Source organism: Pristis pectinata, chromosome 9 (genome assembly GCF_009764475.1).
Source record: "Pristis pectinata isolate sPriPec2 chromosome 9, sPriPec2.1.pri, whole genome shotgun sequence".
Taxonomy (NCBI): domain Eukaryota; kingdom Metazoa; phylum Chordata; class Chondrichthyes; order Rhinopristiformes; family Pristidae; genus Pristis; species Pristis pectinata.
Window position 1 is genome coordinate 71,643,878 of NC_067413.1, and position 23,212 is coordinate 71,667,089.

The 23,212-nt window shown below is 39.6% G+C and overlaps 1 protein-coding gene across 4 annotated transcripts in view; it reads right to left on the reverse strand.

Annotated features, from left to right (window-relative positions):
* pcmtd1 (protein-L-isoaspartate (D-aspartate) O-methyltransferase domain containing 1) overlaps positions 1-23,212 on the reverse strand; it is a 76,644-nt gene that overhangs the window by 28,627 nt on the left and 24,805 nt on the right. Inside the window, exons 1-2 of one of the 4 annotated variants that reach the window (XM_052022963.1) lie at positions 21,634-21,715; positions 6,528-6,999 (exon numbers count right to left, since the gene is read on the reverse strand). In XM_052022963.1, the coding sequence (XP_051878923.1) occupies positions 6,528-6,834 (307 nt within the window). In that variant the 5' untranslated portion in view covers positions 6,835-6,999; positions 21,634-21,715. Of the gene's footprint in view, positions 1-6,527; positions 7,000-21,003; positions 21,156-21,633; positions 21,716-23,212 lie in introns of those variants that run through there. The other 3 variants (XM_052022962.1, XM_052022964.1, XM_052022966.1) reach the window with 3 other exon arrangements.

Here is a 23,212-nt window from a genome sequence, read left to right on the forward strand (position 1 = left end):
CAAGATACCTATCTAAGCCAATCCCATTTACCTGCATTTGGCCCATATTTCTTAAACCCTTTCTATCCATGAACCTGTCTGAATGTCTTTTAAATGTTGTAATTGTATCTGCCTCTACCACTTCTTCTGGCAACTCATTCTATATACCAACCACCCTGTGAAAAACTAGTCCTTCAGATCACTTAAATCTTTCCTCTCTCACTTCATATCTATGCCTTCTAGTTTTAGGCTTCCATACCCTTGGGGAAAAAAAAAGTGACTATCAATCCTATCTATGCCCCTCATAATCTTATAAAACCCTTATAAGGTCACCCTTCACTCCAAGGAAAAACAGTCCCAGCCTATCTAATCACTCCTAACTCAAGCCCTCCAAGCCAGGCAACATTCCTGTGAATCTTTTATGCACCCTCTCCAGTTTAGCCACATCCTTCCTATGGCATGGCCACCAGAAATGCATACATTACTCCAAATGTGGCCTAATAACTATGTGTACAACTGTAACAAGACACCCCAACCCTTATACACATTGTCTAAGCCTGCAAAGGCAAGCACACCATGGACCTTCGTCACCACTCTGTCAACCTGTGTTGAAATTTTCAGGGAAGTATGTACCTGTACCCCTAGGTCTCTTGGTTCTACAGCATTCTCCAGGGCCCTGTCATTCACTGTGCATGTCCTGGCCTGGTTTAACTTCCCAAAATGTATCACTTCACATTTGTCTGAGTTAAATTTCATCAGACATTCCCTTGCCCACTTTCCCAGTTGTAAGCCCATTCTCCAGGCACAAAATTTGGGTGCATAAAGCCACATATGCAATTGGTGTATGATGTGAGACATTATATTCTGAAGATGTACTTCAAGGTATTGGTTAATCAGGAGAGAGCTCTGAACCACATTCAGCAATGATCTCTCACATCTTAGTTGTCTGTTTTATATCACCCAATGTCTTTTGAGTTCCCAAAGGTCTCATATCTGGGGGCAAAGACTGCAAAATTAATTTGTTGAAGACTTTGAGCAGAAAGGCAAACACCTCCCTATGCTGCATTGAGATAGCAACAATTCATTGGAGACAAATTTGCCTGAATAAAATAAATGACAAACGTCAGTGATTTGTTGACCTCTACTACTAAAGCTCAGTTTCAGCTGAGAACTATTCATGGGCCCTAGCAGAAATAGTGTTAAAAATGTGTTCACAATCTTCCAGAAATTGATTAACTAGAGAAAAAGTCATCCAACTAAAACAAAAATGATCAAGGAAAACAATAGTTTACCAGAACAAGTACATTAAAAATTTTTTTAAATTGCAGATGCTGAATATCTGAAATATAAATAGAAACTGCTGGAAACACAGCAGGTCAGGCAGCATCTGTGAAAAGAGAAACAGAGTTAACATTTCAAATGGATGAATCGTCATCACAACGCAAATATATCTAAACTTATTTCCACCATGCATGCCCTTACTTAACTGGCACTCCTCAATACATAAATTTCCCAAATGACTTATTACCTGATCTTATTAGCCTTGTCCTATCTCCAGAAAATGTCCACCACCAACACCCACCCTCTCCCTTCAGTGTCCCCACTGATGCACTCACCTTGTTAAGATGCAGAGGACCTTTCTGCAATCCAGTGCTGACATTAGCAACATAGCAAGGGAAAACCTGATCCTGAAACATTCATAGCATCTTGGCAAAGCTTGGGACAAGGCTTTTCTGGCTGGACAGACTACAATTGATTTTTAATGTGTTTTTTAATGTCTCTGGTATTCAGAGGCATTTACAGATTATTAAAATTAACTCCTTTGAAAATGCTTATAATTTAAAACACTAAAGCAAAATCATTTTAAAAGGCAATTTAAATTACCTTCTCCTTTGTCTCTAAACCTTTTGCTCTACAATCCTCATTGAAATCAGTACGTGCATAAATCTTATGCTGGATCTGACCTGGCAATGCATCCAACAGGCTATTTTACAGACTAATGCAGTTTCATGGCCAAATGCTGATGGTTCTAATTGGAATTGCTGGCCCATTGAATCTTTTTCATTTCTTAATTGGACATCATATTCCTTTCTCAGATAATGCCGTTGGTAATGAAACCCAAAAGTTTGAGAGTAAACTAGAAGATAAATAGCTGCTGCTCTCTGAATCATCAGTGTAAATGTAACTCCATTAACAACTAAGTAGCCGTAACCAGCAACAGCTCCCAAAGTTATTACACAAAAAATTCACGTCAAGAACTCCTTTTGACTAATAGGCAAAAAAAAATGGCAGATAGCAGTGGTGAAAACCGAGCACTGGGTATCATATATAAGTGCACAAAACAACTTGACTAATATTGCTGCCCACATAGTTTCATTCTGGTAGCTCCAGAAAATATAATAAGGGTGTTAATTAATTGTATTTGATCAGAAATTCTCTCAATGTAGGCAGAATATTTACAGTAATACAAAGATTTTCACCAGTAGGCAAATTACAGCCTTCTATCACAATTTGAGTTCAACAAGTTCAGATCACCAGTATTTCTAGTAATTTTCTTTCAAAAGTTTCAGCATTTATTTTCAAATTTGAAAGTTTCTCATATCCACATGTCCTAGGGCCCACTTTGTGTCTTAATATCTCATTGTCACCCTCTTTTACCTTGCATTATCCTTTAGTTTATTCCTGTTACCACAGAGCTTCCTTTCTCTTCACTTCACCTCCACCACACACTCCTCCCCTGCAACACCTCCACCCAACCCTGCTTCTCTGCATCTTAAAACCTGACAACAATTTTCCTAAGTTCTTATTAAAGATCAGCCTGATAAAGTTAATATCTCATTGCTTCACATGCTACTGAACATGGTGAGGGTTACCAGCAAATTGCATCTTCAATGTAAATTCTGACATTCACCATCAACAAATTTCGAATTAGTAAAGGTCTGATAATCTTACAATCAATGATTATCAATCTTGTAATTAACCAACAGATAAATTAAAATCATAGCATGTTAAAATCTCATGCAGGTTTTAAAGCATGAGCAAACATGGGTGATAAAATTACACCTTTATTAAGTGCAAATTGAATTCTTTCTTGAAATAAATGGTTATTAAAAGAGATGACAGTGAACAGTCTTAAGAGTGAACAATTATTTTGAGGAGAATTATGAACTTACCATATAAAATAGTTAAAAAGATAACACTGAATGCACTATGAAAAGCAAAGTGCACAGATCTGTTATGTAATCATAATCATCTCAAATTTTAAGTAAAGACTGATCAGCTCCCCAATATTAATTTTCTAACCAAACAAAAATTGGGTCCACCAAACAAGTAGATGAAAATCATTTCAAATATTGTTTTTGAGTATACAAAAAAAGTACTTACTTTTAGCCTGATTTTTTGTCAGTATGAATCTTTTTGCACTATTCCATTTTTAAAGTTTTATTAAGTGGGATTTAAATTGAAAATGACTGACAAGTACAACAAAACAGCAAGGAATGGAGGCACTGTAGATTTCTAGCTGAGCTACGTTTGACACTTTACATGTCACAAAGATAGAAGCTTGGGAACTGTAGCATTACCTGTTAATGACTGCAGTTACACTTCCATCTTAGTACATTTTGCAAACAATTACAGTATTACAAGATACAATTGCCTTTACACTGTCAATAATTCATTGAAATAACATTTCTTGAAAACAATTTGTGTTATTAAAATATAAATCCAATTAATATCCATTAAGAAATATTTTACAGTTAGAATCTTAAGTGAAATGACATTTTAAAATCAGAAAAATGATATTCTTGTTCAATGTTCTTTTTCTGCTGAGATTTAATTACTTTTACTATAAGGCTTCCATGTTTACTGCAAGTTGGACAGACTACGAATCGATAAATACATTTCAAGAGTGGAGAAGTTAAAAACAAACCCTTACTAAGCATGAAGACATTATGTCCTAATCATCTTAACTAGTAATCATTAATTAGCAATAGAAAACACTGAAGCTGCCACATCTTCACACTGATGTGTAAAACTGTGTAATGGAATTGGATACATGCATTGGTTGCCTGGAAATCCCAGTAGAAAGATCAAAATGTTGTGATGGATCGGAGGGCAACAATTTAAGTAATTTTGTGACTTACCTGCATGTCTGCCACCAATCCTGTAGAATTAAGACAATGTTGTCCTGGGAACATCCTCAGGACAATGGGTGTCCAAAGTCCCCTGCAACAGTCCATAAGGATTATTGCACGAGGAATGATGTCATCATGCACGAGGAATAATGTCATCACACAAGAGTCAAAGCAATTTCACAATTGGCGTGATTTTGCCCATAAATGGTTAAAATTGCAAAATATTGAAATAGGAACATCTCTAATGCAATCAGTTTTAGGCTGATGAGCATTAGGAAATCTACAACTTGCATGACAATAAATGAAAATCAAAATAAAAGCTGCAGATGCTGGAAATTCAAGATAAAAACAGAATGCTGGAAACACTCCAGTCGGACAGTATCCATAGAAAGAGAAACAATGAACATTTCACCTCCTAGACCTGTTGTCAGAACTGGGAAAGAGAGACAAGTTATTTTTCTGTAGCAGAGGTGGTGGGCAGGGATGGGCAGAGCAAATGGGAATATCTCTGATAGAATGAGACCAAATGCCTTAAAATGGCAGTTACACATCCACCAGGCTTCTTTGTTGGTATTACATGTTACCAATAGCAAGGCTTTGACTCTTGAAGCATGGCTTCTCCTCTACCATGGTGGACAGAGATCTTGACCACATTCTATTCATTTCCAACACCTCTGCTCTCAGCATCTCTCTTTCTGAACAGATAAAAAAAAAACAAGTTCCGCTAGTCCTTGCTACCCTACCAGCCTCTGCATACAATGGATTATCATTTGCAATTTCCACCAGCTCCAACAATACCCACCACCAGACACATATTCCACCCTTTCAGCATTTCAAAGGGTCCCCTTCCTTTGCGAACCCCTGGTCTGCCTTTCTGTCCCCACCAATGACTGCCCTCTTACGGCACTTTCCCCACACAAATGCAAGAGATACAATACATCCTTTCTCTTCCCACCATTCAGGAACGAAGTCCCAGTCTCTCCAGCTGAAGCAGGATTCACTTGTAGTTCTTCCAACCTAGCATGCTACATTCAGAATTCAAGGTGTGGTCTCCTCTGCATTGAAGAAATCAAACACAGATTGAGAGATAACTTTACAGATCATCTGCATTCAGTCTGCAGGAATGACCCTGAGCTTCTGGTTGCCTGTCACTTTAATTCCCCATCTCACTCAGATGTCCTTCTGCACTGTTACAATGAGGTTCAATGCAAGGTTGAGGAACAACATCACATTTCCATTCCTTCAAGACTCAATATAGAATTCTCCCACTTTAGGTAACGCACTCTTTCTTTCCATCACTACCAAAACTGGCCATTTCTGCCTGGCATCATTTTGGCTCAGTTTTTTCTCATTCTATTACCATTGTCGGATCTGCTGGACACGTCCCATAGCCTAGCAACACATAACACAATCAAAAAATCAATAATGGGCTTCCAACTGCCACTTTAAGTCATTCCCTTTGTTCTACCCATCCACCCCTTTCCTTCTCCGATACCAAACACCAACTCGTTTTCTCCCTTTCCCAGTTCTGGTGAAGGGTCGAGGACCAAAACATTAACTTTTTCTACAGATGCTGACTGACCTGCTTAGTGTTTTCAGCATTGTGTTTTTAATTACAAAATGAACAAACTAGGTTATTCCATATTCTATAATGAACACCAGCAAGTTCTTGCATTAACCGTTAACCACAAGAATTGCTGGACAAAATATTAGACCAAGGTCACCTTCTACTACTCCAGTGGCTGCATAATACAATTTGCTGTCAATGCACAGTAATCAAGCTTGATCAATTAATCTACAACAAATTCATACACAAGGCAATGAAATCCCTGAGAAGCATAGGTCCAGCCACCCATTCCTTTGATCACATTGCAGTTACAAGATATTGCATGTCAAATTATTCAACATCTCCCAATTTTTTTTTCCCTGGAAAAAAAGCCATTAATTTACTTCTGAAAGAATCAATACCAATCTCCCCAAGGGACCAGTCCCACAAATTTACAACTTACTAAAAAAAATTGTTTTATTGATGAATTTCAAATTTACACTCCCAATCGCAACACTTCATCCCCACACACTGCTATCTTTTCAGGTGTAGCCATTTTTCTGAATACTCTGGGTTTTTTTTGGAAGGATACACCAACCCCAAAATCGTAGCAAGGTGATTTAGAGGCATGATTGAAGGCTGGAGCATTCCAAAATGCCATGAGAATTCCATCCACTTCACCAGCAGTATCTAATGCAAGTCTCTTACCTAAGCTACGGAAAAGCCAAAGCTTACCAAAACAGATAGAGGTGTCATTTTTTAAACATTAGATTTAACAATATCGATGTTCACTAAGATCATATTACAGTCTTATAATAACTTGAATTCAAATTTTAAAAAGGAACCTGAAAAATATAAAATTGAATTACCTAAAATTAAGCCCACCATTGTACTCAAATAGCCAGTTCCACTGCCAAGGTTCAGGAATGACAATCCTGGCTGAAGTCTTAGTGCTTCCATAACTTCAGAGTAGATACAAGGTGCTGACAGGTGTATGTTGCCATGCTTCCAAGCCAAATCCTTATAAGCATTGTCCCTATATCCCTCCAAATAATAATCTGCACGATCGATGGCCCTGAAGGCTTGTTCCACTCTCTCAGTACGAATGTACTGGGCCTCCTTTAAGTTGTCAATTAAATCATCATTGTCTTCACCAGCACTGACAGCTCCTCCCATGGTATCTTGTATCAGGAAATCAGATCAGACCCACGAAATGTTAGAATGCGGTGCGCAATGGATAATGCATGAGCAGATGATGGCAACAGTATATCACTTCACCAGTGTGGTTATTGGGGCCTTAGTACAGCAGTGCAGTACCATAACAGTGTATTACGTAGATACCTGCAAAAGACAATTGCAGTACATGAAAATGAATAATGCAACTAAAGGCATTCACTTCACAATAAAGGGTACAAATAAGAGATGTTGCACAAAACCTAAATTCAATCTAAACATCAATATATTCTATGATCTTTTCTTGAAACCTCTCACGTTATTGACCATGATAAACAAGATATGGCAGGTAAATGATAGGAATGCCAATGTAGCCAGAGACATTTGGGAAGGGTTGATGCACATGAGGCTGAAGAAATGGAGATTTTGGGGATGCAGGAATGGTGATGTTGAGAGTCTAGGAGCCAAAGATATTTAGCAAAAGATCTGGTACAGGTGGATATCAAGCAAAATGTTGTCACGAGTACAATCTTTCAGTAAATGGAAGATGGTAGGTTGGCCAACAGAGCATTGAATTAGTAAGTTCTACAAAATGTTAAAAGCATGCATGTGGACTTCAGTAGTAGACTGTGAAAGAAGGAGAATCAGATGGCAAGGAATGTAAATTTTTGTGATAAGAAGGATATGGATCCACTGCTCAATTCATGGTCAAACAGGACACTAAGATAGTGAACAACCTGCTACAGTGGCCAGGGTACCAGCAGAAGATTAGAGTTTCCAGTCAGAGCAATAATAATTTCACTTTGTAATACTTGGTATAAGACGTTGCAGTTCATGATGTAGCATTTGTTCGACTTGTAGCATGACAGCATAGAGTTCGAGAAAGCTAGTGAGAAAATAAAACTCGGCATTTTCAAAGCAAATTTTGATGCAAACTTAGGTCCCAAGAGTTAAAAAGAAACATAAATCATCAATCCCAGGTATCTTAGCCAGTTTTCTCTTCAAATTTATTTAGAAAGAAAACATGCTAACTGCTTTAGCTGGTATTATGGGCTTGGAAGCACCCATCTTTCAAGAATCGTTAAATTTAGGAATGGTCTGGAGGACTGGAAAAAAAATCACAAATGTCACTCCACTCTTTAAGAAGGGAGGGAGGCAAAAGACAGGAAATTATAGACCAGTTAGCCTGGTTGGTAAGATGCTAGAGTTCATTATTAAGATGATGTTTCGGGGGTACTTGGAAGCACATGATAAAATAGGCTGAAGTCAGCATTGTTTCCTCAAGGGGATATCTTACCTGACAAATCTGTTGGAATTCTTGAGGAAGTAACACTCAGGATAGGACAAAGGAGAGTCAGGGAATGTTGTTTACTTGGATTTTCAGAAGGCCTTTGACAAGGTGCCGCCATGAGGCTGCTTAAACAAGATAGAAGCCCATGGTATTACAGGAAAGGTACCAGCATGGATAGAAGATTAGCTGGACTGGCAGAAGCCAAGAGTGGGAATAAGGGGCTTTTTCTGGTTGGCTGCCAGTGATTCATGGTGTTCCCCAGGGGTCGGTGTTGGGTCTGCTACTTTTCACGTTATATGTTAATGATCTGGATGACGGAATTGATGGGTTTGCAGATGATACAATGATAGGTGGAGAGGCAGTAGTGTTGAGGAAGCAGGGAGTCCTGCAGAAGGACTTGGACAGGTTGGAGAATGGACAAAGAAGTGGTAGATAGAAATACGGTGTAGGGAAGTGTATGGTCATGCACTTTGGTAGAAGGAATAAAGGCACAGACTATTTTCTAAACGGGACCAAATTCAGAACTCGGAGGTTCAAAAACAGTTGGGAGTCCTAGTGCAGATTCCCTAAAGGTTAACTTGCAGATTGAGTTGGTAGTAACGAAGGCAAATGCAATGTTAGCATTCATTTTGAGAGGACTAGAACATAAAAGCAAGGATGTAATGCTGAGGCTTTATAAGGCATTGGTCAGACCACATTTGGGGTATTGTGAGCAGAGTTGGGCCCCATATCCAAGGAAAATGTACTGGCGTTGGAGAGGGTCCAGAGGAGTTTACAAGAATGATCCCAGGGATGAAAGGGTTAACGCATGAGGAGTGTTTGATGGCTCTGGGTGTGTACTCACTGGAGTTTAGAAGGATGAGGGGGAATCTTATTGAAACCTACAGAATATTGACAGGCCTGGATAGAGTGTACGTGGAGAGGATGTTTCTATTCTGAGGCACAGAATAGCCTCAGAATAGAAGGACATCCATTCAGAACAGAGATGAGGAGGAATCTTTTTAGCCAGAAGGTGCTGAATCTGTGGAATTCATTGCCACAGAAGGCTATGGGGCCAAGTTATTGGGTATATTTAAAGCGGACATTGATAGGTTCTTGATTATAACGGCATCAATGGTTACGGGGAGAAGGCAGGAGAACTGAGTAGAGGGGGGGAAAAAAAAATCAGCCACAATCAAATGGCAGAGCAGCCTCAATGAGCCGAATGGCCTAAATGTGCTCCAATGTCTTAATGGTCTTAAAAAATACAATTCCCGAAATAACAGCACTTTAGTAAGTTGTACAAAAAATATAACAATGAATTTTTTTTAACCAACAAACAAAAGAACAGCTCAAAGCTATGACAGCATATTAAAAATTCCATACAATTTTTCTGCTAAAGTCTTAAAAAAAAATCACAAAAATAAATTTCCCAACCTATATCTTTAAAAGGTATTTTTCAAAAAAAACTATTCACAAGATACGGACATCATTGGCATTGTTAGCATTTACTGCCCATCACTAATTGCCCCCAAACGGATGAGGCATTTAAGAGTGAACTACGTTGCTGTGGGCCTGCCATCACGTTAAAGGGCAGAGCAGGTTAGTATGTACAATTTCCTTTCCTGCAGGAGATCAGAGCACCAAATAGGATTTTAGTGGCAATCCAGGAGCTTCCTGGTTACTGTTACTAAGACTAGCGTTTTTTAAACAAAGTCCAGATTTAATTCCTTGGATTTAAATTCCCCGATTGCCTTGCTGGGATTCAAAAACATTTCTCTGGACCTATGATCCAGAACTTTGCTGCTAGTCCACTAATCTTAGGAGCACTTCCAGCTTGCATGTGAAAATACAGCAAACACCAGGTGACAATACCTTTATAAACAATAAGAGAACAATATTCTATAAAAGGCTGTAATATCCTGGAATTAGCATGGCCCACAGGGAACTGAACCAGGTGACCTGACAGAGCTGGCAAGAAAGAACAGGCCTCAAGCTTCGTATTCTGAGGCACCCCAAAAATGCATTGGCATCCTTGTGACGGCTCGCTGGATGACAAAGACTTTTTTTCCCAAGAAGTTGTTTCTAATGACTTAAGTGAGCAACATTTAAAAACAATTCAATTTTTTTTAAATTGTCAAAAAAATCATTTGATTGAAACAAAATATAAACAAACAATTAAAAAGGCTGAAAGTAAAATAAATATTTGGCACTTATCACAGATCACCCCACTCAAATGATCAGGGTTAACTTTCATATAGCCACCATCCCTTCAGTTTAAAGCTGATGGCAGTGTTGTGATGTGTGCATGGACCCCACTGTGGAATGTCAATGTTCCACCATCAGACTAGATAGTGAATACGGAGGTAGAACAGATAGTCAAATGTGCTTGCTTGAGGCTGCTAGATTTTTTTTGGCATGAAGGTTTAAACGTGCTGAGTCACAAAACATTTAATATAGTGTGGCCTCCCTGCAGAATCTCAGCTGTCACTCAGTGAGATTCAGCCCAACTCTTATGGTCACCCTATCCCACTGAAGTAAATTGGCATTAACTCAAAACTGATTGAATCTAACTCACAAAGAAATAGTGCGAATTTTTGGAATTCTCAAATAAAATATATCCACCAGCATCTGGCATATGACAGGTTAGCCTTGTTCATAGATAACCTTCATCAATTCAAAACAAAAATCATCTAGCCTCTTGACCAAAGCAGAGGGAAAAGAAACAAATTGAAGCAAGTGAAACATGTAAAACACTGAATAAATCTCAGGGTTTTCTCATTACCAGAAGCAAGACTAGTTTTTAGTCAAATAATTTGCAACAGCTATAAACTTTGAATGTAGAAAAGATTACCCCAAATTAGTCATGTAAACAGGTTTAATTTAAAAAACAAAGTACATTATAGAAGATTTACCTAATCTTTGAGCTATGAAAATTTTCTACCACTAATTTATCATTAATAATGAAGCTAATGACAAATTATAGTAAACACAGAGAAGAAAGAAGGTATCAATAACTTAAGAAGCAAACATTTCCTGTTTTTGTCACCCAGTTTCAACACTTAATCTTCACTGAATAAATTACAAGCAGTGTAAAAAAGTTCAGCAGTTCTTACTGTGCCCAAACACCAATTTATGAATATTCAACTTGTACATATGCATTCCAACGAAAATAATTTCTATCTATATGATGAAAGAAAAAAAAAATTGCAGATGCCAGAAATCCAAATAAAAACAGAAAAATGAACAGAAGAAAAAAAATGCTGGAAACATTCAGCAGATCGTGCAGCAACAATGAAAGAGAAACAGTTAACATTTCAGGTTGAAGACCTTTCAACAAGAACATAAAGAGTTAGAAATAGAATACCTGGCTTCTCAAACTTGTCCCGCTGTTCAATATGATCAGAGCTGATCTCACTCATTCCTGACCCCCACAGCCCTCAATTTCTCAATCTTTGAAAAAATTATCTATCCCCACCTTCTAATGATCTAGTCTGTACTTTTCTCCTCTTTAGCTCCTGGAAAACAGAAATAATGCAAGGTGCTGCCTGATGTACAATTCTAGATTTTATTTTATTACAGTAGCATTAAATTTGAATGGCTACCTTACTTCTGATGTAACCTGAAAAATTACTGAAACTTTAAACTTGACTTGTAGCCAACATTAAAGGAATTCATACAATGTCATTAACCCCCTTCACCCCAAATCAACATTTACACATACAGGTTGAGAACATCTCAACTTGCAACACTTCACAATATCATGTCCATCACAACCTTTCAGTGTCACAAAACATCTTACAATAAAGCATTGTTGAGGTATAATCACTATTGTAATTGTACAAAACAGCAACCCAATTTATTCACAGCAAGCTACCATGAACAAGCATGTGACAACAACAAAAAACATTTTGTTGTTGATGATGTATTCATGTCAGCCAGGACACTGGAACAAATGATCCATGATACCGAAGCCTAAAAATAGTTAGTTCAGAAAAAAGAAAAATCACAAAACAGCTCATTTGTTAGTACGTTTTCAGTAATAAATATGTTAACTTTTTTTTGCTAGTTAACTTGCTTGCTTGTAAAAACAGGGACTATTACTTTTACTTTGCAAATTCTATTATGCTGTAAAATATGCACCTGCAGTTACAGCTAATGTTCTCCTCTCCTCTCCCCATCAGGTTAGAAGATACAGGACCATGAAGGCACGTACCACCAGACTTAAGGACAGCTTCTACCCCACTTGTGATAAGATTATTGAACAGTTCCCTTATCCGATGAGATGGACTATGACCTCACGATCTACCTTGTTGTGACTTTGCACCTTATTGCACTGCACTTTCTCTGTAGCTGTGACACTTTGTACTGTTATTGTTTTTAGCTGTACTACATCAATGCACTCTGTACTAACTCAATGTAACTGCACTGTGTAATGAATTGACCTTTACGATCGGAATGCAAGACAAGCTTTTCACTGTACCTCGGTACAAGTGACAATAATAACCAATACCAAACTGGCTTCTTAGTGAGATCCTCTTCCTAGTTTAATGCAGCTAGTTAATCTCACACTTCCAATCAGTGAGGATACAAGAGTACGTGGCCATCATTACATTGGATTGTAAGTATGCCAAACTTTACTGACCTAAGTTATTGAGTAATAAAATAACAATTTTCAGATTGCCATTACATTAAGTGTCATCATTCAACCAAAGATCTTTGACAAGACCAACAATTGCTTTTCTGACTTCCAATGGAAGTACATCCATTTTTCTTACAAATCAGAGTACGAATTCAATTGGTTAAGTACATGAGAACAGGAGGAGACCATTCGCCCTCTCAAGCTTGTTCTGCCCTTCAACATACTCAAGCTGTTCCATGACCAACTCCTATGTGCTTGCCACCAGTTGGAGAATCTAGGATAGACGGTTTAAGACGGGCATTTTTTCTGATTTAATACCCAAGACAAGCAAATTGTACTCACCTGCAGAATTCCTAATGTTAACAATATGAACAATACAAAAGTGTAACATAACATACAATTTTAACATGATCACACTATAATTTTGGCTGTCAAGCAGGCATTATAGTAGTCATACAGCACAAAAATTGGCCCTTCAGACTAATTCACCCATCAAGTGCCTATCTATGCTAATCCAAATTACCAGCACTTGGTCTGTAGCCTTGTATGCCTTGTCAATTCCAGTGCTCCTCTAGATGTTTCTTAGATGTTGCAGGAATTTCTGCCTCCACCGCCCTCTCAGGCAGTGCACTTTAAACTCCAACCACCCTCCGGGTAAAATAAAAATTCTTACTATATCCCCTCTAAATCTCTTGCTCTTTACCTTAAGCCCATATCCGCTGATTATAGACACCTCTGGTATGAGGAAAAATTTACTGCTGTCTACCCAATCTATGACCCTCATAATTCTGTAACTTCTTATTAGGTCCCCTCTCAGCCTTCTCCACTCCAAGGAAAACAAACTCAGTGTATCCAATCACTCTTCATAACTCAGACACTCCATCCCAGGCAACATCCAGGCAAATCTTCTCTGGAGCCAATCCGTATCTGCACAAAATCCTCCAAGTTCACAGAAGCTTAAATGAACCAACATGACTATCCTCTCACAGGCAATATCCCAAGACTGAGGCCTTACTGACAGTTGACTACATTGGCAGGGCATGTCACTCGCGTGCCCAACCTGAACAGCAGACTCCCAAAAACAGATGATTTAAAGCTTTCATTTCATTCTTTTTGACTCTCATTTCAGCCCTCCTTTCCTCAGTCATGAGAGGAGATGATTCAATGAACAAAGAAAAAAGATTCAAGAATGTGCTCAAAGCTTTCTTGAAGAAGTGCAACAGACCATCGTATCCTAGAATCTCTCCCACAACTGCTCAAAATAGAGGATCCGCTTTGTACAGTTACTATAATGGTACTGAAGATTGTGGGGCCATGCAAAAAGACACACCAGTCCCACTCACCGAGTTACGTCCCCTCATCCTCACTTCTCATTGCCCCCCCATTACTCTTTCTCCATCACCCCAAGCAGCCAGCCATTGCCCATGATTTTTAGTTGAATCAGCGATATTTTTTGACTAGTGACTGTTCCCAAAGGTAGAATTTGTATAGTCACCAACATACTTTTAAGAATTGAAGGCAGACAACAACAGAATTTTAGAACTTTTTTTTGCAAATGCAATTGATACTAGGTCACATATTCATTTTAAATTTAGATCAAGAAACTTTGTTAACCAGATTTACAAAGGAATATGGAACTAGGGAAAGTATGTAGATTTGGTCACACGATTAGCCTTGATCTCATTGATAGGCTGGCGAGATTACATGAGCGACACCCATCCCCGTTCCAATTAAACTGAAGGAATAAACAACTCTCGAATGAACAAAGTGTACATTAAATTGATTAACTCAATGTCAAATCTAATAAAGAACTAGAAAGGGGAAAGAAGGGCTGAACTCAAGAGAGAAATGAGAGTCAAAAGAATGAAATGAAAGTTTTAAATGTGATATTTCTACAGTTGTCCCAATAGCATCTTAATGATCAGGCTTAGTGCCACATTCAAAAATAATTACAAAAAAAGCCACAATACATACCCTTAAAAGGCAAAGGTTCTACAGTGCAGTTAAAGAACCATGGGTGTCAAATGAGATAAAGAGACATCATAAAGCTAAAAGGCTCACTCAAATCCAAAGTAAATAACATATATCAGAAAGATTAAAAGCAAACCAGCAATATACCAAAAATAACCTGTACAACAAGCATTGAAACAATTTCAAGGACTAAACACAATACCAAAAGTTTCAATAAATCCATTAAGACAGATTAGGAAGTGAGAATGAGAGTTTATGATGAGTAGATGAAGACAGAATATAATGGATTAAAAAAAGTTGCAGACTTAATGAATACTTTATACTCCTTTCCTCAGAGGAGAAGATCTATATGATGTTCAACATAGTGTGTTGTGAGTTCAACAACTCTAGATCTGAGAATGACAAAGATGACCATTCACACAAAATTACTAAAATTGAATGCACAGAATCATTGAATAATAACACCCAGAAAAAAAGCCATTTGGTGCATCTTACCCATGCAACCCTTTGGCAGAACTATCTGATTACTCTTGCATATTACTCTTACTGAAAGTGACATACGTTTTTCAACAATTTTATTCAAATCCCTTTTTAAAAGTTACAATCTACTGGGTGACTTATGCCTTCCTATCAGACGATGTATTCTGAACTGCAACAACAGCTGTATTTGCAAAAGTTTCCTCATGTTCTCCTGATTCTTATGTCAATAACCTTTGATCTATATTCACTGGTTACTGGACTGTTATGTCATTGGAAAAGTAAATAAACAACTATCTAAATTCTGATTTTAACACTACTTTCAAATCTTCAGCACTCTGCTTCAAGAACAATATTTAACCTTCAGTGCACCTTCTGAAAATTCTTCATTTCTACTGTTCAGTAGTTGATTCTGATAACTCCATCTGAGGCATAATCAACATTTTATAAGATTTAATGCAATAAAGGGACAGATCCCATGTTATTTTTGAAAACACTCTACTGCCCTCAAAAATTTCTGCATTTACACCCACTCAAATCCATCTATGACTGTACTCTGTGACATTCTGATATGACAATAAATGTTCTTCTTCCTATCAAAATTATCACTGTACACTTGGATACAACTTCATCTGTCAATTGTCAGCCCATCTCACCAGTCTACATCTGCTTGAAATCTCTTTCACATCTTCCTCAGGGTTTACTACTTTCTGCAATTTCTTTATTTCCTTCCGACACAGGAAAAGGCCATTCAGCCCACAGAGACAATGCTGGCTTACAGCATAAATCCTATTTCCATACTAATTTCCCTGGAACCAATTTTTTCACATTCCCATCAGCCACACTGCACCAGGACAATCTTTAACAGTGGTCAATTAACCCACCAATCCACACACCTTCGGAACATAGGAGGAAATCGGAGCTCCCTGAGAAAACTCACGCAAAGATGCAGACAGCACACATACAGAACCAGAGGTCAGCATTGAACCCAGGGTTGCTGGAGCTGTGAGGCAGCAGCTTCACTAGTGAAGACACAAGAGACTGAAGATACTGGAATCTGGAGCAACATACAATCTGCTGGAGGGACTCTGCAAGTTGAGCAGCATCTGTAGGGGGAAGGAATTGTCAATATTTTGGGTTGAAACCGTGCATCAAATGCTTCTTGATCTGCTGAGTTTCCTCATCAGATTGTCTGTAGCTCTACTGGTGGAGATAGTGGAAACTACGTTCTAGAAACCCAATTTCATACCACCAAATGTACAGCTAAAAAAAGTTGGCTTTATGCCAGCCTTCAGGGAACACCAATCTATTTTGTGAGTGATTGCTCACCATTATTCTGTGTTGGATGCAAAATTAGTTGAGGCATACATGTTTCCATCATTTCTGCAATTCCATGGACTTTGATTTTTACAATCAAATTTACCAGAGTATTTTATTAAACATTTTTTCCCACATTCATATATACAGCATCAAAGAGCTCCATCACATTGGTCAAAGACAATTTGCCTTTAACAAATCTGTGCGTAGGCCTTTACTCTATACGTCTCAAAATGACAACCAAATCTGACTTCACTTGTTGCCCCAAGTTTCCCCTTCTTAAACATTACACTGACTGCTTTGTCAGTGCCAGGTTTATCATTCTCCACATTTTTCCCCCAACACGGTGCAAAATTTGCAACTTCTGACACTACCCTCATATTCCAAGAGGAATGGCACATTGCAAAGGAACTGGCTGCAATTCACATACTTATTTCCCTGAACTGGATTAGGCAAATTTATACTTTGAGGAATGCCAATCTTATATACATCACTTCTATTATTATCCTCTCCACTATTCCTAGTACCTCCTCTTTACTGCTATATCCAGTAACATCCTTTGCTCTCAAGAAGACAATCCAAAGTGCTCATTAGCAGATTTGCTTCATAATTACAAAACATAATTAAAATGGCAAATGGAATATTGGCCAGTCAAGGGATATAAAAATAACAAAATAATACTTCACTTGTTTAGCCTTGCTCAGACCCACACTAGGCTTCAGGAAAAACAACATAGTACATTAGTCACATGTACATTGAAAGGAAAGAAAGTTCAGATTAACTAAGCTAATAGTGCTAGAAGGGATAAATTATGAGAAAAGGTTACATATTTAGACTAATACCTGGAATGGGCAGATTGTCTTATGAGGAAAGGTTGAAAAGGCAAAGCTTGTATCTGCTGTTTAGAGAAACAAGTAGGAACAAGATCCTGAGGTATCTTCATGGCATGGACATGAAAGTGTCATTTCCTTTGGTGGGATAATCCAGAATTAGGGGTTGCTGTTTTAAAACAAGAGGTTCTCACCCAAGGCAGTGAATGAGGTGGTTTTCTGTATTCAAATGGCTATGGAAGCAGAGTCTTTGCATACGTAAAGACAAAGATGGATGGATACTTGATAAACAAGTGAAAGATTACTGCAGGTAGATAGGAGTGCAAAGTTGAGGTTTCAATCAAATCAGCCATGATCTTATTAAATAGTGGAGCAGATTTGATGGCTGAGTGGGCTACTCCAACCAATAATTCATATTTTTGTATGTAAACTTAATATCTATTCATTTAGAATGTTGACTTGTTTTTAAAAAATGAATAGAAGATCTGGTTATGCTAGATACTGAAAAGCTATTTTGTATGACAGATGAATGCAAACAAGAAAACAATCTTAAAATCAGTCTATTTAGAAGCAAAATTGGGTAGTACTTTTATCTGCACAAAAGGACAATGGTAACTGAAACTCAACAGCAGCAATGTTAGAAGTGGTCAAAATAAGTAATAATCTGTAATTATACAGCACCTTTAAAAAAGTAATGATCTGAAAGTATTCCACTGAAGCTTTAAAAAAAATTGACACCATGCCATGTAATGAGATGTGCACAATGGTAAAAAAAAAATGCATGTCAAAATGGTAAGTTTTCTTAAGTATTTTCGAAGAGAAGAGGGATCTCAAGGGGTCTGGAAGACAATTCAAGAAAATAAGGCTTGATAGATATACAAATGTATCATTACCAACTTTCAAGAATTAATATTCAAGAGGACAGAATTGGAAGAATGCAATGAGATTTGTAGGGTTTCAGAAATAGAAAAGGGGGAGGCCCTGAAGGGATTTGAAAGTAAGCATGAACTGTTTAAAATCAATGCATTACCAGGTTTATGTTGGACAGCAGACTGCAATGGATGAAATTAGGATACGAGCACAGTTTCAGATGATATTTATGGAAAGTTCAGGTGGAATAAAACAATAGCTTTACTTTTTTTTAAAAATAGTTAATACTACAAGTAATAACAAGTGACAGGCAACAAAGTGATCATGAGGTGTTGGTGAAATAGGGATGTGTGGTGTCAGCACACATGTAGGACCATGTAGTTTTTGGATGACATTGCGGGGCAGTACATTATACAGAAGGTTGTGCAAATTATGCCAAAGTAAATTTTCCAGGCTGGAATCAACAGATTTTTGTTTAAAGATATCACAAGATAGTGCAAGGGCAGGTAAGTAAAACTGAAGTACCAATTAGCCATGATTTAAATGATTGACAGGAAGGGGAGTGTTCTATTCACTCCATTCAATGTTGAAACTTGTTTAATGAATTAAATAATTCTATAATGCAAGAAATTGCTCTCATTAAACATTTCTATGTGGAATGTTTAGTTATTGGTATAGGCAAGAAACTGAATTTTGCCAACTTCTGCCATGATACATTTTATCCTGACTTTTAGCAAATAAAGGCATGAACAAAGCTGTAGATTTAGGCTCGAGTTATCAAATATTTTATAAACAATATTCCAAGACTCCTTCAGGTGTTAAAGAGGAAAAGTTGAAAGTAAAACATTTAGAAGAGTACTCATACAATTTTCACCAAAGCTGTTGACTGTGGTGTGCAAGATCAGGATGTTTACTTTTTCAATTTGGCTACAAAGAGGCCGTTTGTGATTAGAATGCAGTGGCATTCGCAAAAATGTAAAACTATGAAAAAGACATAACAAAATTTAATAGACGGGGGGGGGGTGTACAACAAATCCAAAGATGTCAAAAAATGTATGAATGAACAAACTAAATTCTCCCACCCCCAATATCACGATAGACTTCCTGTAAAGTCAGTTCCATGTACTTTCTTTAAGATACAAGATATCTTTATTAGTCACATGTACATCAAAACACACAGTGAAATGCACCTTTTGCATTGTGTGTTTTGGGGACAGCCTGCAAATGTCACTACGCTTCCGGCGCCAACATAGCATGCCCACAACCTCCTAACCCATACATCTTTGGAACGGAGGAGGAAACTGGAGCACCCGAAGGAAACCCATGCAGACATGGGGAGAACGTACAAACTCCTTACAGACAGCAGCCAGCATTGAATCTGGGATGCTAGCGCTGTAATAACGTTACGCTAACCGCTACACGACCATGTTTTAGTCAATCCATTTACAGAAAAAACACCTTGCAAACAGTTACAATCGTCTCAAAGTCTTTTGAGCTCTTCACAACACATTGAAAACATGATCAAGTGTGAATGGATGCAATGCTTCCCTCCTGAAAAAAATCAATAGATTTCTTGAAAAGCATAAAACCCCTATTTCTAGGTACCAGATGCAAGTGTACATTCACTAAATATTTTTCCTCCTTCCTATATGTTGAGCCAATCTCAAAGATACTGATGCACAGAAGCAACTTATTCTTAATAAACTTTCAAGAGAAATAGATGTCATGTTACTGGAGAAATTCCTCCAGACTGTGCATATATGGGCCAATGTTCTATAAATAGGCATCTCTGATACAGGGCTTGCTTTTTTACAAAAAGTAAAAAGCTGAAAGTACACTGCTCACCTTCTGCAGTACAGAACATAGCAGGAATGGCACTTACAATTCTCCAATATGCATGTCAAACAGGTAAAACTCGATAATGGAAATTCATATGAAAAGACATTTGTCCTTTGCATTTGTTTTCTTTTCTTCCACTAGATGGCCAGAACTCGGGACTTTGGTTGCTTTCTATTAATTTGCCCACCCATTCTTCGTGGAAGTGTCGACAATGATTTATTGACAAACTGTTTGAAGGTGCAACTTTGCAAACAAATACAATGCATTATTAACAGCAGAGTCACTGGATAACAACTGAATTCCAAGTAAAATATCCTCACTGGCATTTCAGAGTTAGCACAGAAAATGAACTGAAGTTTTTCCACACCAGATAATATGTTTATCCAACAAGTCATTTTTTTTTTGGTGCTCTGCTGATTATAAAACAACTTAAAAATTAGGTCAGCAGTAGAGCTGAACTGCCATGTCACACATTTTCAACAACATGTAAACATATCTTCCACAAGCTTAAGTTTAAAAAAGATCTCTTCTATTTTATCTTTAGGAATAAAGGACGCATACCAAAACTGTCTATAAAAAGATTTGTGGTTAACAATTTTATCATCGTCTTTAGCACGTAGTAGAATTGGGAACCCAAACTGAAAATAATACTTGGAGAGAAAAACAAAAGAAACATCCCTATCATTAGTCCTTCTTCAAACTTGGACAACACTTTAACAAGAAAATCCTCGACTTCTCTGTTTTAACAACTAAATCAACAGAACGCAATCTTCAAAACTTGGTTTTCGAATGCGTGAACGGTAAAGCAAACAAGTCCCTTTAAAGTTTAAAGGGCGCCACGTTTGTGACCCCTGCCACATCGATACTACAAATCATTGTTTTATAGAAAGGCCGGGACAAAACGCGAAACGTTGCACGACGTCAAGGTTTCTACGGGAAATGTTAAGACTGTACACCTCGTGTAAAGCGTTAAATCTCAAACCACAATCGGATGGGATCAAACAGAACAAGACAAAAACCAGCTGGTTGTGGGACGACAACTCTGAAGAGGAAGCGCTGTCTTGTGTGCAAAGCTCACTGGCTCCCAGACATCCTGCAGCGACCCAGACAAAAGGAGCCCGGCGTGGCTGCGGCTGGCGGTAACGGCAAGTCCGGGGCAGGCCGGCCGCCCGCCGCTCCGGTGCTCCTCACCCCCTCAGGCGCCACCGTCCCTCGTCCACGGAGGGAGGGCCGCCGTCGGCGGACGCTGTCTTTTCCGGTTCTAGGCCACTGGCTGCCTTCCACAGTGAGAGTCAACGACACCGCCGCCTGTTTGGGAACGGTGGAAGGGAGGGCGGCGGGGATGGGGAGGGGAAAGAGGGGCGTCTGGGATCGGGGTCGGGGTAACGGACCGGGAATCGGCGTCGCCAACGCAGCGAAGGCAGGGCGGATGACCAGAGCTGCCCGGGGAAGTAAAAACAACGTAGCTCGCTAACTGATGCTGCCTACTCTCGCCTGCACTCCTCCTTTCTCACTGTCCCTCTCATCCGCCCCCACTCACGACGCCGCCGCCGTCCGCCCTCGCCCGCCCGTTAGCTCGCTCTTACCGGAGCAGGCCGCTGGCGAACAGCTGAGGATGTAAACACTGCGTCACATGACGGCCACCGGAGCTCCGCCCCTTTACCCAGCGCTGCATGGGCCGGCTCTGCCCCGCACGGCACTGGCACTGCACGCATTAGCTCCGCCCCTCTACAAGGCTGTGCCCCGCACTGGCACTGCATGCATTAGCTCCGCCCCCTCTACCCGGTGCCCCACACGGCACTGGCACTGCACGCATTAGCTCTGCCCCTCTACCCAGCTCTGCCCCACATGGCACTAGCACTGCGTGCATAAGTCCCACCCCTTTACCCGGCACTGCACGGGCCCGACTCTGCTCATCACAGCACTGGCACTGCACATACAAGCTCTGCCCCTCTACCCGGTGCTGCACGGGAGGCTTGGCTCCACACAGCACTGGCAAATGCACGCATAAGCTTCGCCCCTCTACCTGGTGCTGCATAGCCTGACTCTGCTCACAGCCCTGGCACTGCACACATTAGCTCTGCCTCTCTACGCAGCTCTGTTCCTCACATCACTGGCACTGCACGCATAAGTTCCACCTCTCTATCCGGCTCTGACCCACACAGCACTGGCACTGCACACATAAGTTCCGCTCCTCTACCCAGTGCTGCATGGGCCGGCTCTGCTCCTCACAGCACTGGCACTGCACGCATTAGCTCCGTTCCTCTACCCGGCTCTGCTCCTCACAGCATTCGCACTGCATGTATAGGCCCCACCCCTTTACCCAGCGCTTCACAGACCAGTTCCACCTCTTTATCTTGTACAGCACGGGCTACCACTGCCTTTCACAGCAGTGGCACTGCAGGAATAAGCTGCACCTCTTTACCGGGTGCATGGGCCACCACTACCCCTCAAGGCACTGGTACTGCATGTAAAAGCTGTCCCTTTACTGAGTACTGCATGCATTGGCATTGCAGCATTGGCACAGCACAAATAAGACCCAGGAACAGAATTAGGCCATTCGGCCCATTCGATCATGGCTGATTTATTTTTCCCTCTCAACCCCATTCTCCTGCCTTATCCCCATAACCTTTGACACCCTTATTAATCAAGAACCTATTAACCTCCGCTTTAAATATTCCCAATGACTTGGCCTCCACAGCTATCGGTGGCAATGAATTCTACAGATACACCATCCTCTGGCTAAAGAAATTCCTTGTTCCAGCATTTACTTGGCACTATACTGGCCATTGCGCCCCTCACAGCATGGGCTCTGCATGGATATGTTCCAGTCTTTTCCCAGCAGGGCATGAGCCGACCCTCTCCATCACAATATGGGCATTACAGAAATAATAATCTTTTTTACCCAGCAATGTGCATGCTGGATCTTTTCCTCATAGATATAGGGCTGCATGCCCACCTTGCCTCCCCAATCCCCAAATTTACTTGGCACTGCATGTGTTGGCTTTGCCCTCCACTATACTGGCACAGCCTGAAAAAGTCCCGCCCCTTCTCTGGTGCAACATAGGCCAACTCAGCTTTCTCAATCCTGCCCTGGCATGAATAAGCTCCATCTCTTTCCATATGTTACTGGGTTCAATACTGCCCTTATAGCCTGCGTTGCAT